The following is a 13,480-nucleotide window of genomic DNA, read 5'->3' on the forward strand; positions in this document are numbered from 1 at the left end:
GGCCATCCCAACTCCCAGCTCCCTTCCTGCCTGGCTGCTCTCCAGCCCCTCTGTGCCAGCCTGGAGCTGCCGGGGGTTGTTGTGGCCAAAGGGCAGGACCCGGCCCTTGGCCTTGTGGAACCTCATCCCGTTGGAATCAGCCCCTGGATCCAGCCTGTGCAGGTCCCTCTGCAGAGCCCTCCTGCCTTCCAGCAGATCCACACTCCCCCCAGCTCGGTGTCACCTGCGCATTTGCTGATGGTGGGACTCCATCCCCTCATCCAGGTCATCAGGAAAGACATTAAACAGGGCTGAGTTTAAGGGTTAAACTCAGAGCTGCAGGAATAAATAGGAAAACCCATGGATTTTTTTCCGAAGGCCGGCGTTGCCGGGATGTGAAGCGGCACCATCGGGGTGGCTCTGGGCACCAACATCAAACATGTGGAGGGCGCAAAGTGACAAAATTCCAGGTGGGATTGGAAACCTTCCCTCCTGACCTTGCCTGAGCTGGGTGGTTTTAACCTCCCTTTCCGCCTCCCGTCTGCCTGGTGAATCAGGGCTCTGCTTGGTGAATCACACAGGCTTTTGTGCTCAGGACCATGGGGAATATTAACACACAGCCTCGCTGGGAGCCCTTTTTTCCCCCGCTGGAGTGGTTGAGGTACCTCTTGTACCTGGTTGGAGAAGCAGCGTCGCTTCCTTTCCTTAATGTCCTTGGCCAGAGCAGTCCCCTCACGCACCATCTTCTCATTCCTCCTTTCACAGCTGCTTTGTTTTCCACGAGCCACCCACAAAAGGTGGAATTTGGGCCTTTTGGGTTGTTAGGGGACAAGAGGAATCGGAATTACTTCTCGTACAACCTCGTATGACTTCGTGTTACGCACCCACTGCACCTGCCTGGCTTGAGAATCAAGTGCAGGGATTTGTGTTTTCCCTCTCTCTCTTTGGCCTCTGGAGCATCGGATGCTCCTCGGGGCCGGCACAGGAGGAGCAGGAAGGGTGGTCAGCCACTGACTGACCTGGAAATCCACCCTTGGAGCAGAGGGGAATTCCCATGCTCCAGGGAGAGCTTGGAGCCCCTTCCAGAGCCTAAAGGGGCTCCAGGAGAGCTGGAGAGGGACTGGGGACAAGGGCTGGAGGGACAGGACACAGGGAATGTCTTCCCAGTGCCAGAGGGCAGGGAGAGATGGGATATTGGGAAGGAATTGTTGGCTGGGAGGGTGGTGAGAGGCTGGGCTGGAATTCTCAGAGAAGCTGTGGCTGCCCCTGGATCCCTGGGAGTGTCCAAAGCCAGGTTGGATGGGGCTTGGAGCAACCTGGGATAGTGGGAGGTGTCAAGGCTGGAACTGGCTGAGCTTTAAGGTCCCTTCCCACCCAAACCATTCCAGGATTCTGGATAACTGGTGAAGCACTTCAGCAGCAACTGGTGAGACCACACACCAACCATTAACTCACCTTAACAAACCTGTGTGGGTTTTTATTCCTGTGAGAATCCCATGCTGGATATCAAGTGTTCCACGGTCTAATCCAACCTGAGCCCCGGCCCGCGGATCCCGTTGCAGCGAGGCCGTGTCATCACTTAACTCAATTTAATGCTTGCTTGGTTCAGGGGGGGGCTTTGGAGTTTTTCTGTTTTTTTTTCCCTTTGCAAGTGATTTTATTTTAATTGTCATCACTGGAAATTTAATCTGCGGAAAAAAAACCCGGCGCGCGAGCCGGAATAAAGCAGGAATAAAGCAGGAGCTGCACTTCATCCTGCCGTTTCCCTGGGCCTGTTGAGAACATCATTGCAGAATAAATCTGTTTTTCTTCATTGCTATTCAAATGATGTGGCCCAGACACATTGATTAATCTCTAAGTGTGGCCCTGCTGAGATGGGAGATAAGTACCCTCATTCCTATTGTTCTAATTCCGAGCACAGTCTGTTACAATAAATGCTGCAATATCTATTGAATTCCTGCTGAAAGGTACGAGCAAGGCACAGATTTGACTCTCTCGGTGTTGCCATGTGGATTAATTTTTTTTTTCCTCCCTTAATGTCTTTTTTTTTTTTTTCAAACCCAGAACATGCTCCTCTCGTTTCCAAACCCGCCACGAGCTGATAAACACTCCCAACCCAGGAATTCTTCAAACATACTTAAAATTACCTTTCGCAAAACCCCTCTGGAAATCGGTTTTGTTTGAAGCTCGGGGGGAAATGTGTTTTGTTGCTTTCGTCCTGACTCCCACTTTTTTTTTTTGTTCTGTTCCTGCAGGAGTTTTTCGAGAATCCCGCTTTTCGCCCCGACGGGATGAAGCTCTACCCGACCCTGGTGATCCGTGGCACCGGCCTGTACGAGCTCTGGAAAACTGGGAGATACAAGAGCTACCCCCCCAGCACTCTGGTGGATCTGGTGGCCCGAATCCTGGCCCTTGTCCCCCCCTGGACTCGCGTGTACCGCGTCCAGAGGTAATTTTCCATGCCTACGGATTTGCTACGCTCGGAGGGATCCGGACTTTTACAGCGAGATCTGACTCAGCCTTTCATTATTTCTCAGCCTCAATCATTAATTCACTAAAGGTCTTTAAAACTGCTTCAGGTTTTTTTTTTTTTTTTGCTTTAAAGCCTCTTCAGGCTGGGAGAGGCCGAGGAGGACGAGGAGCTCTTTAGGTGGAACTCCACATCCAGAAATTTCTGGAGGCTCCGCTTCCTCCGGCAGCCAGACAAGAGCCTGGGATGTGCAGCCCTTTAATGATCCTGAGGGATAATTGCCTCTTGGCTGTGGGGGAACATTCCTCTCTTTGTGGCAGGAGCTGTGAGCTGTGTCATTTTTCTGGCTGTGGAGGCTTCCTCTCTCTCCCCGTGGGCGTTGCAGGGTTTTCGGCAACGTTCCGTGGTTGGTGCCATTATTCCCAGCACCCTCCTCCCGGAATTATGGATAATCATTCCATTAGCAGTGTGGGGTCTTCCTTGGGTTATTTTGCTTCTGTTATCTCCTAAATCTGCCTGATAATAGGAAGGGAGATTGTAAACACTTCCCTATTTTTGCATGCACAGACAGTACTCCGTTGGCTCCCGGCTCCATGAGTTGGAAGCAGTTCCAATCCCGTGCCCTCCAAGAGGAGAGTGAGGAATGAGACCTCACCTGCCTGGGTTTCTCCAAAGAATTTGCTTTTGTGCCTGATTGGAAGGGTGACAAAGTGGGGATAAGCAGAGAAACGTGTCAGAGAAGGAAGTGGCCGAAGGCAAGAAACGCTGGGAAACTCTGACCAAGAAATTCTGGATTCAGGGATAGCGGTGGAATTCCTAAAATGCCCATTTAAAAACTAACCTTGCTCAAAACTGTCTGTGTTTACAGTGGCACAGAAAAGAATCAGGCATTGAGGAAACCTTGGAGGGCTGGGAAGCATCCCTGGAAGGTGGCAAAGCTGGAGTGGGAGATGGGATGAGATGCAGGTCAGGGAAGTTTGGCATCAAACTCCAAGGGGTTTTGCTGTAAATCCTGGGATCACCGTAACAGAGGAGGAAAAGTTCTTAATGTCTAGGTCTGGAATATGAGGAACCACTGGGGAATGCAGCCATTAAAAGCATTTTTTTCAGGATAACTCCTTTTAGAGATGGAAGTGTCGATGCAGCAGCCAGAGCAGGCTTTGGGAATGCCTTGTGTGGAATAGTCCCCATTTTCAGGAGAATGAAGTGTGGGAATACATGCAGGGCAGCATCAGTCTTTTTTTGGAAGGATAGATGTGGACATAAATGACCTCTGAGAGAAGGAAAATCCTGGAATCACAGAATGGTTCGGGTTGGAATGGACCTTAAAACTCATCCCGTTCCAACCCCCTGCCATGGGCAGGGAACATTTTAAGAAATAATGACAAGGATAAGGGGGAACGGCTTTAAGCTGAGAGTAGGTTTAGATGAGATATTAGGATTAGATATTGGGAAGGAATTCTTGGCTGTGAGTGTGGTGAGGGGCCGGAATGGAATTCCCAGAGAAGCTGTGGCTGCCCCTGGATCCCTGGGAGTGTCCAAGGCCAGGTTGGATGGGGTTTGGAGCAACCTGGGCTAGTGGGAGGTGTCCCAGCCCATGGATTTATGAGCTTTAAGGTATTTTCCAGCCCTTATTTTTATTCTCAACAGCAAAGAAAAGCTCCTTTCCTTGCCCCCCTTGCCAGTGTCTCAGACTTGCAGAGGCTGGAGCAGCACAAGGATCAGGCCTTTGGGACCCTTGGAGACCTTTATCTTTGATAAGATTAAAAAGTAGGAATTACCCAAAGTAGGAATTGCTAAAAAATAGGAAAAAATTGCCCCAAATAGGAATTGCCAACCCTAGGAATTGTTAATGGTGTGAAAGCAATTCCACAGGGAACTGAATGGATCCATTAACACATTGGTATCAGGTATCTGATGGATCCACCGATCCAATTAAGCCAATTAATTCCATCAGCGATTCCCTGAGCATCCCAATCCCTGGTTGCTTTTTTTTGTGCTCTTCTGTTCTTTAAGCTGCTGAGCCTTGCATGGATAAAGGAAAAGGGGGAATGCTCACCAGGGAATGTTTGAGCCCAGTTTGCTGAGTATGTTCCATGTTTGTGTCATCCTGATTTCTCCGTGGAAGATCCGAGGGGTTTGGATGACACAGGTGGAGTGGGATGTGCCAACAATCCCCGTGGTTCCTTCCCAGCCTGATCTGGATGCATAAATCCTCCTTTCCCTGAGGGGAGGTGTCCTGCTTTCATCCTCTCCAGCGGGACAAACTGCCCTGGGAGGCAGCACAGAGGCCAAACCCGGCCTTGCCTTCAAATTCCATCGGGGCTTTCCCTTGGAAAACTGAAGGAAGGAGTCCTGCGATTTCCAGACTCCTGATTTACATTCCCGTAGGAAGGGCCTGGACTTTCTGGCCGCTGCAAATCATTTGCTGAGCAGAACTTTTTGACTTTTAAGCAGCTAAAATCCCAATATAGAGAATTTATAATCCCGATGGATTTTCCCTGCTGGACATTCAGCTCCCAAACCGCAGAACTGGTTCCAAATTACTGGTTTTCCAGCAGCAGATTCCACAAAGAACATCTGACCTGGACTCCTAGAAAAAGGTGGAGCCTCAGCTGGATGATCCTTTTTTTTTTTTCTCCCAGACTCCCAAGAACTGAGAACAAAATTTTGATTTTTATACTTTTAATTTTTTAATCCCTAAACCCAACTTTAATATTAAATTTTTTTTTAATTAAATAAAATCTGGACCTTTTCCCCTCCATTTTCCTCCTGCTCTTAGTTGCGTTTTGCCCGTTTTATTCAACCGAGGGCTCGAAACCGAGGGAATTCTGAGGAATTCCGGGATCTGCTGTTTGGAATCTCGGCTTAGGTGGCTTTGTGGTGCCTTCCCTGCCCATGGAGTTGTTTAAAGGGTTCACTTTTCCTTTTCCACGCAGGGATATCCCGATGCCACTGGTGAGCTCCGGGGTGGAGCACGGCAACCTGAGGGAACTCGCCTTGGCCAGGATGAAGGATCTTGGGACACAGGTAAAAAAAAAATCCCAGGAAGGGCTTTGAAAAAAAAAACAAACCAACTTAATGACTGAAAAAGCACTTTAATGATCCTTCTGGGATCATTAAAAAGCTGGTTTTGTTTGGGTGACTTTTAGCTCAGCACTTTCACCCCATCCCTGGTAACTAGTTTGTGATATTCCATTTTTTTTTGAGCCCTAAATCGAAGAGAGGAGGCGGGAAAGGTTCCTTTGTAATCGATGCCGTTGGAAACTCTCCTTCCTTTTCTCTTTTCCCACGCACTCGCTCGCTGGAACAATTGGAAGGAAGGCTCTCAGTGGGAGCCCGGAGGAATCTTGCAGGAGAGGTTTCAGCACAAACAAAAGGAGTCTTGATATTCCTGATATTTCTAATAAAAACACGGGTGGGGGTTGGGGAGGAGGGATTGGGTTTGTGTTTGCAGCCAGGAGGGATGGATTCCCAGCCTTTTCCCTGCTGGATTCCCAGTGTCCCTCCTGCTCTGCCCTGCCCCTGCCCACCCTTTAAACCTCCCTCCCAAACTCCCAAAGCCCCTCCTGGAAAGTTATGCCCTTTTTCTTTTGGGATGTCCCACTTCCTGAACGAAACATGGCACAAACCCCGTGTTTCCCGAGAATGTTCCCCCCACTGAGGGTGCCCAGAGAAGCTGTGGCTGCCCCTGGATCCCTGGGAGTGTCCAAGGCCAGGTGGGAGCAACCTGGGATAGGGGGAGGTGTCCCTGCCCACGGCAGGGGGTGGAACTGGATGGTGTTTAAGGTCCCTTCCCACCCAAACCCTGCTGGGATTTGATGATTCCATGAAGCTGGGATGGCTCCAGGCTGGGGTTCTCACTTTCCCAGCAGACAAATCCTGTGGGATGCAGCTTCAAGGGATTAAAGGAAAACACTGAGCTCCAGGGAGAGCTTGGAGCCCTTTCCAGAGCCTAAAGGGGCTCCAGGAGAGCTGGAGAGGGACTGGGGACAAGGGCTGGAGGGACAGGACACAGGGAATGGCTTCCCACTGGCAGAGGGCAGGGAGAGATGGGAGATTAGGAAGGAATTGCTGGCTGGGAGGGTGGGGAAGGGCTGGTCTGGAATTCCCAGAGAAGCTGTAGCTGCCCCTGGATCCCTGGGAATGTCCAAGGCTGGGTTGGAGCCACCTGGGATAGCGGGAGGTGTCCCTGCCCATGGCAGGGGCTGGAATGAGCTGCTCTTTGCTGTCCCTTCCCACCCAAACCATTCCATGATTTTGTGATTCACTTCCAAAGGGCTTTGATTGCTCTGGTGTCCCGGCCTGTGGGCAGGGGCACATCCCCACCACGACTTTTCCATGGATCATTGTGAGGATTTAGCGCTCCCTCTTTCCAGCTCCCCTTTCCTTAAAGAGCTTTTAAAGCACCGCTGCATCCAGGGATTGTAAATTCCCTGGCTGCTGCCCGTATCCCTGGATTCCCACCTCAGTCTGTGCCGCTGACCCGTGTTTTTTGGGATTTAACAGGGATAATCCTCCAGGCTACATCTAACTCCTTGCTGCCTGCGCCATCCCGCTTGGATCCTGCAGTCAGGAAAGACAAGGGAAGAAACTCCAGGCTCTTCTCCTCCCAGCTGGGCTTTCCATCCCGCTTAATCTCTCTCCTTAAGCTGCTGCCCTGGACTTTTCTCCTTCAATCCTTCCTCCCAGCCTCTCTCTCTCCAGGATTTGGCAGAGAGCTCTGCCATCCACAAGGAGCTTCCATCCCTCCCGCCGCCGTTCCACTTCAAATCCCGGCAGGGGAGGGAAGCCTCTGGAATTGAGCTCCTCAGGGCTCCTGGTGGAACCTCCTCCCCGGCTTTGCCGCTAAACCCACGTCACTCGATCCGAACCCGGCCGGGACCAGCTGGAAAAGCTGGGAGAGCCGACCCGTGGCACCGAGGGGCTCAGCTGGAGCGTTAAAGGGCTTGGAATTGTGGCTTTGAGAGGAGCCACGCTCTGGAAACATCTCTGCTGGGCAGATGATTATGGGCTTTAATTTAGTGAGGCAGAAACGCGGCAGCTGCCGGGAGCAGGATCCGAACAATCTGCTGCGGCACAGCTCGGAATGCGAGGGAACTGCTGTGCTCTCCATGGGTCAGAGGAGAAAGCTATAAATAGGCTTTACCCTCCTGCCTCCCAGCTTGGAAAAGGAGAGGAAAAAGCCTTGTAGCATCTCGTGTCTCGTAGGGGGCTTGGAGGAATCTCATGTATTTGCAGGCTCCATGGCAAAGATCGGGTTCACCAGCTCTGGAATCGATCTTCAGGGAATGTTTGAGGGATGGGGATCAGCTTTGTGTCTGTGGTTGTTGAGGATTTTTGTTGGAGGGACCAGGTGCTGGACTTTGGGATTGCCCGACACCGAGTGCGGGTGGAGATGCGCAGTTGGGACGCGGAATTTTAAAGGAAAATCCCAGAACACACAGTCACTCCTCAGGTCTGGGGTTCTAAACAAAGAGTGGACGTTCCTCCCCTTTTTTCTGGGCTGCTTGTGTGGCTGGAAATTGGAAAGCAGGGAAGAGTTTGCCTCCAGCTGGGGCAGGTCACTGGTGGTTCCCCAGGGCTCAGCGCTGGGAATGGTCCCGTTTAATCTTCACGGATGATCTGGGATCGAGGCACCCTCAGGCAGAGGTGGCAGCGAGTTGGGTGGGATGTGGATCTGCTGGAGATCAGGATGATCTGCAGAGGGAGCTGGACAGGCTGGATCCATGGGATTGATGGGCCAAGGCCAACGGAGTGAGGGGCAACAAGGCCACGTGCCAGGAATTGCACGTGGGTCACCACATCCCCGTGGAATGTTCCAGGCTGGGGGAAGAGTGGCTGGAAAGATGGGAAAGGCCCTGGAGGTGCTGGACATGAGCCCAGGTGGGCAAGGAGGCCAAGGGCTGTGCCAGCCCTGGTGTGGCAGCAGGAGCAGGGAAGGGATTGTCCCCCTGTGCTGGCACTGCTGGGGCACCTCCGGGGCTGGGGGCAGCTCTGGGACACTCCCAACAAGGGAGACATGGAGGGGCTGGAGCGTTTCCAGGGAAGGTGAACAGAGCAGGGAAGGGGTTGGAGCAGCAGGAGCAGCTGAGGGAAGTGGAGGGGCTCAGCCTGGAGAAAAGAGGGATCGGGGGGACCTTCTGCCTCTGCAACTCCCTGATGGCTCCAGGGAAGGGTCGGGCTCTGCTCCCAGGGAACAAGGGACAGGAGGAGAGGAAACAACCTCAAGCTGTGCCAGGGGAGGTTTAGGTTGGATATTGGGAATGATCCCTTCCTGGAAAGGGTTGTCCAGCCCTGTCACAGCTGCCCAGGGCAGGGGTGGATTCCACATCCCTGGAGGGGTTTAAAATCCCTGTGGATGTGGCCCTCGGGGACACGGCTCAGGGGTGGCCTTGGCAGTGCTGGGGAACAGTTGCACTCAATGACCTCAGAGGACTTTTCCAACCTTAACAATTCCATGATTCCATGCTGTAGAATCCCCATACAACACTGAGCCCTGGGTTTATCACACCCCACTCCAAAACCCAGACACAACCTCCCATTTTTCCTATTATTTGGTGAGATAATGGAATTTAAAAGCACTCGGAGACAGGGCACGAGGCAGAGCTGAACTTGTTCCCACTGCTCTGAGTTTCTGTGTGAATTGGATTTTCACACGTTCCTTCCCTGGCTTAAATGTCTGGCTTTTGGAATTACAGGGGCAGGTGGGTGTTGGTGCTGTTGGAGCAATTTTAACCCACTGGTGGAAAGTTATTAATGGCTCTAAAGTGACAGAGGGCAGGGCTAAACGAGATACTGGGGAGAAATTCTTCCTTGTGGGGGTGGTGAGGCCCTGGGATGCAATTCCCAGAGGAGCTGTGTGTGCCCCTGGATCCCTGGAAGTGTCCAAGGCCAGGTTGGACAGGGCTTGGAGCAACCTGGGCTGGTGGAAGGTGTCCCTGCCTGTGGCAGGGGGTGACACTGGACAAGCTTTAAGCTCCTTTCCCACCCAAACCATTCTGATTCCATGATTCCATGATTCTTCCCTCCAATTCCAGCAGCACTTTTGGAATGAAATGAGCATTTGCAGCTCATTTTGCTTTGGGCAAAACTGTTGTGGCAGCACTTTCCTGGCTAAAGCCGGGTCAAACTCAGCACTGGGCTTACCAATAAACCCACAAAAACCTGGATGAACCCTCTCCCACAGCAGGAATTCCCACGCTGTCCCAACTCTTTGCTAACGGGAGCGAGTGCCAAAGTCCTCAAATTTTGTTGGTTTTGCTGAAAACCACAAAATCTGTGCGAGTTATAACCCATCTTTCAGCACTTGAGCCTCTTCTCCTCCCCCGTCTCACTTCTGAGGGAGGGGAGATTCCTTTTCAGGACTCATCCCAAACCTTGGCAGTGCTCTGTGGCTGCTGGGTCATGTTTGCACTCAGATATTCGGGAAGAGCCCCTGGAGCAGCTCCCATTTAAAAACAAGGAGAGGTTTACTGGGACTCAAACCCTCTGTATTTGAGGCCTTGCTGGCGCGTGGATTTTGCCGACATTCCACCTTCCCAGTGCAGGGCAACAATGGATGATTCCAAAGCCTTTTTCCCCTCTGCTGTTGTTCCATGGACGTTTCCTCTCCCTGCTGGTCAGGAATCCGAGGCTGCTTTCCCTCATGAGCCACAATGGCCACTCAGCAAATCGATTTTTGCCAGCGGGTCTTTCCGTTGAGCGCCGAGCCCTCTCTCCCGGCTGGATTAGGGCTGGAGCAGGGATGGATCAGTGATCCCTTTTATCTGGAAGGCTCCCCCCCATTCGAAATCCATCCCTGCAACTGTTTCAGTGGAGTTTTGGACCCAACATTGCCCAGAAATCTCTTGTGTCTGGAGCTTCCTGACCGTCTCCTCTGTGATTCCCTTTTCCCAGTGCCGCGACGTGAGGACGAGAGAGGTCGGAATTCAGGAAATCCACCACAAAGTGAGACCCTACCAGGTAAGATTTGTCTTTTTTTTTTGCTTTTTTATTTAAGTCAGAGCTTGTTTTCAGCCACAGTTTATTTTCTGGCACCGGGAGCCATTTGTTGCACGTCCAATCCCGTGGGTTTGCCTTTGTAGCTGGATCCAGTTTTCCATGTATTTCTGCGTGTCTCGTTCCTTTATTTTTGGATGTCTCGTTTGAGCACGTGTGGAAATTTATGGACCACTGTGTTCAATAAATGCATCTGCAGCCACTGGTTATTTGGGTGTTTTGGTATAACAAAAGATCTGCCTTTTTCCCTTTGCTCCCTTCCCTGAATTTGGGTTTAAAAAAAAAACAATAACACCACATATTCATTGTGAACAGGAATAAAAATGTTTAGCAGGATGAGTTTATAGCCTTTTTTTGGGGTGAATTTGCATGGTTTTGTAGGCACACAGTGCATGTGTAAATACATTTATGCACATTTGCTTATATTTATATGTGAGTATATTCAGTTAGCATAGGACAGATATGTTGTGGTTTTCCTTCCTAAAATCTACTTAAGTAGTCCACAAAAAGATGCTTTGGAAAGGAAAACGTTCACTGCATCCAGTTTAGGAACTCATGGAATCCTTGAATGCTTTGGGTTTGGAAGGGATATTAAAGATCATCTAATAAAGAGCATCTAAATTAAAGAGCATCTAAATTAAAGAGCATCTAATTGCTTCCAGCTCACTGTAGTCCCAAGGAGGGATCAATCCTTCCACAAAGGGAACGGGAATTCCATGGCACCCAAGGAAATGAACTTTTTAGGAGCACACAGGCCCTGATTTTACTCTCCATGTGTGCTGTGGGGAGTAAATCATGCCCTGGAAATATCCTCCTCCTGTTTCTTTGCTGACATTAAGGATGGACTGCAAGGATTCCGGAGTTTGTCCATCAGATGTTGCCTTCACCTCCAAACAGGAATTCTTTGTGCCAGGCGGAAGCTGGGTCAGGATGGCACTTCCTGGTCAGGATGGGCACGGGCACACTTCCTAAATATGAGCCACTAAATTGGGATCAGGATGTGATTCCCAACAAAGATCCTCTCCCCGGTGCTTTGGAGGCTCCCTGGGTTTCTTTAGGCTTGGAGGAGAGCCTGAGTTTGGTGCCGGGAGTTCGGCAGAGGGAATATTCTCTGAGTCCAGCACCGAAAGATCTTCTCCCAGAGATTTTGGGGAGCCACATCCTGCTTCCCTCTGTGATTTCGGGGAGAGTGCCACCCTCCCCACCTGTGACACACAGAAAGGGACAAGAATCCCAGATAAATTACCCCATTCCTGCCCGATTTCTGCAGGAATGGGGGCTGCCCAGACCCCTTTTTCCCCCTCATCTGCGGTCACCTCACGGAGCATCTCCCCCCCCCCTCAGCTGTCTGTTGGCAGCTCCTCTAACCTGATTTAAATTGTAAATTGTAATTTTTGGGAGGGGAGGAGAGCAGTTAGCAAATAGCTTATCACAGAGGTTTTCAAAGCAAAATCCCCTTTGTTAGGCTCCGTCTGGCTGAGTGGCAGGAGGGTGTCATTATGCAGTCGGAGCCGGGGATTTATCATGACAAGCCAGGGAGAGGAATATTCCGGGGGATGGCACCGTTTTTCTTGTGCCTCAGACTGATGACAAGGTGTACGATGTTTGTCTTGGCTCCGCCGAGTAAACACGTCCCCCCTGTCACATCTCAAAAGGAATTAATCCCTCGCTCCAATTAATCACGGCCTCCTCTCTCCGGGCAGGATCGGCGGGGCCGGGCGTGTATTTTTGTAATTTATAATTTATAATTTATTTGTCGTCGCTAAGTCTGGGGCCTTTGAAAAAGCCGATTTGAAGTAGTTTTTTGGTTCGTTTTTTTTCTGGTTATTTACAGAGCTGCCTTTTCAAGCAGGAGCAGGGAGGGGGGGAAGGAAGGAAGGTGTTTTCTTGCTCCTACAGTGAGGCTGCTGTGGAATAAAGCCTTAAAAATGCTCAGGTGGATTGTTGGAGTTAAGAGACGTTGGAGTGACAGGTTTTTGAGGGGCATTGACAGCTCTGTTAAGGATATGAAGCTCCATTAGTGTTCAGGCAGAAAGTGTGAGGCTTTGGAGCTGCTGTTCCTGAAAAACTGGGAGGGGGGGTGGTGTTGTATCAAGATAAGGATAATACAGAGCCTGGGAAGGAATAAAGCAGATTTTTTTAAGCTGGGAGGAGCTGGTTTAGGCTGAGCCTAACCTGCCTTTGTTTGTCAAAAGAAGTTTAATGTGCCAGGCGTTTAATAGGGTTTTAGAGGGAAGTGGTGAGGGATGTTTTAGGGACAAGGGACTGTCCTGGGAGTGTCCAAGGCCAGGTTGGATTCCCTTGGAGCAACCTGGGAGAGTGGAAAGTGTCAGGGTTGGAACTGGACGGGCTTTAAGGTCTCTTCCCACCCAAACCACTGTGGGATTCTGTGACTGGCGTTGGGAACTGCAACGTGGCTGTGCCCCGACCAGGAGGTGATTTGGGATTGGCTTTTGCCACAGTGGTACCTTTATCCCAGAAGGAAAAAGGTTCTGAGCACCTCATGAGTCCATGAAAAACCCTCTGAGGGGGGTTGTGTATCCCAGGAACCCTCTGTGCCGGGGGAAGTGGGAATAACAAACCCCTGGAGCAGCTCAGCTTGGCTGGTAACGTGTTTGTGTTGCCATAAAAATGCCACAATAAAAAGGCTCCTGGTGAAGGTTCCTGTTTGTCCTGGTCCATCTCTGCCTACAGATGGATTTTGGAGGGGAGGTGGGCATAACATGGAATCTGGTCGTGGAATCTTGGAATCCCAGGATGGTTTGGGTGGGAAGGGAGCTTAGAGCTCATCCAGTTCCAACCCCGACACCTCCCGCTATCTCAAGTTGCTCCAACATGGCCTTGGACACTTCCAGGGATCCAGGGGCAGCCACAGCTTCTCTGGGAATTCTGTTCCTGTCCCTCACCACCCTCCCAGGGAAGTCCCTGCTGGAGGACAAGAAATTGGAGCCATATTTTCTATTTGTTTCGTTTTGTCTTTGGGAGAATCCAGGAATTTTTCAGTCTTTCCCTCTGGAACTCAGTGTTTAA

General features: G+C 50.8%; 1 protein-coding gene across 1 annotated transcript in view; it reads left to right on the top strand.

Annotated features, from left to right (window-relative positions):
* Positions 1–13,480, top strand: part of ELP3 (elongator acetyltransferase complex subunit 3) — a 98,043-nt gene that overhangs the window by 63,513 nt on the left and 21,050 nt on the right. Inside the window, exons 10-12 of the mRNA XM_027697768.1 lie at positions 2,235–2,428; positions 5,389–5,479; positions 10,349–10,414. Coding sequence (XP_027553569.1) covers positions 2,235–2,428; positions 5,389–5,479; positions 10,349–10,414 — 351 coding nt within the window. The remainder of the gene's footprint in view (positions 1–2,234; positions 2,429–5,388; positions 5,480–10,348; positions 10,415–13,480) is intronic.

Source organism: Neopelma chrysocephalum, unplaced genomic scaffold (assembly GCF_003984885.1).
Source record: "Neopelma chrysocephalum unplaced genomic scaffold, ASM398488v2 Primary Assembly neopelma1_123, whole genome shotgun sequence".
In the NCBI taxonomy this organism is placed as follows: Eukaryota; Metazoa; Chordata; class Aves; order Passeriformes; family Pipridae; genus Neopelma; species Neopelma chrysocephalum.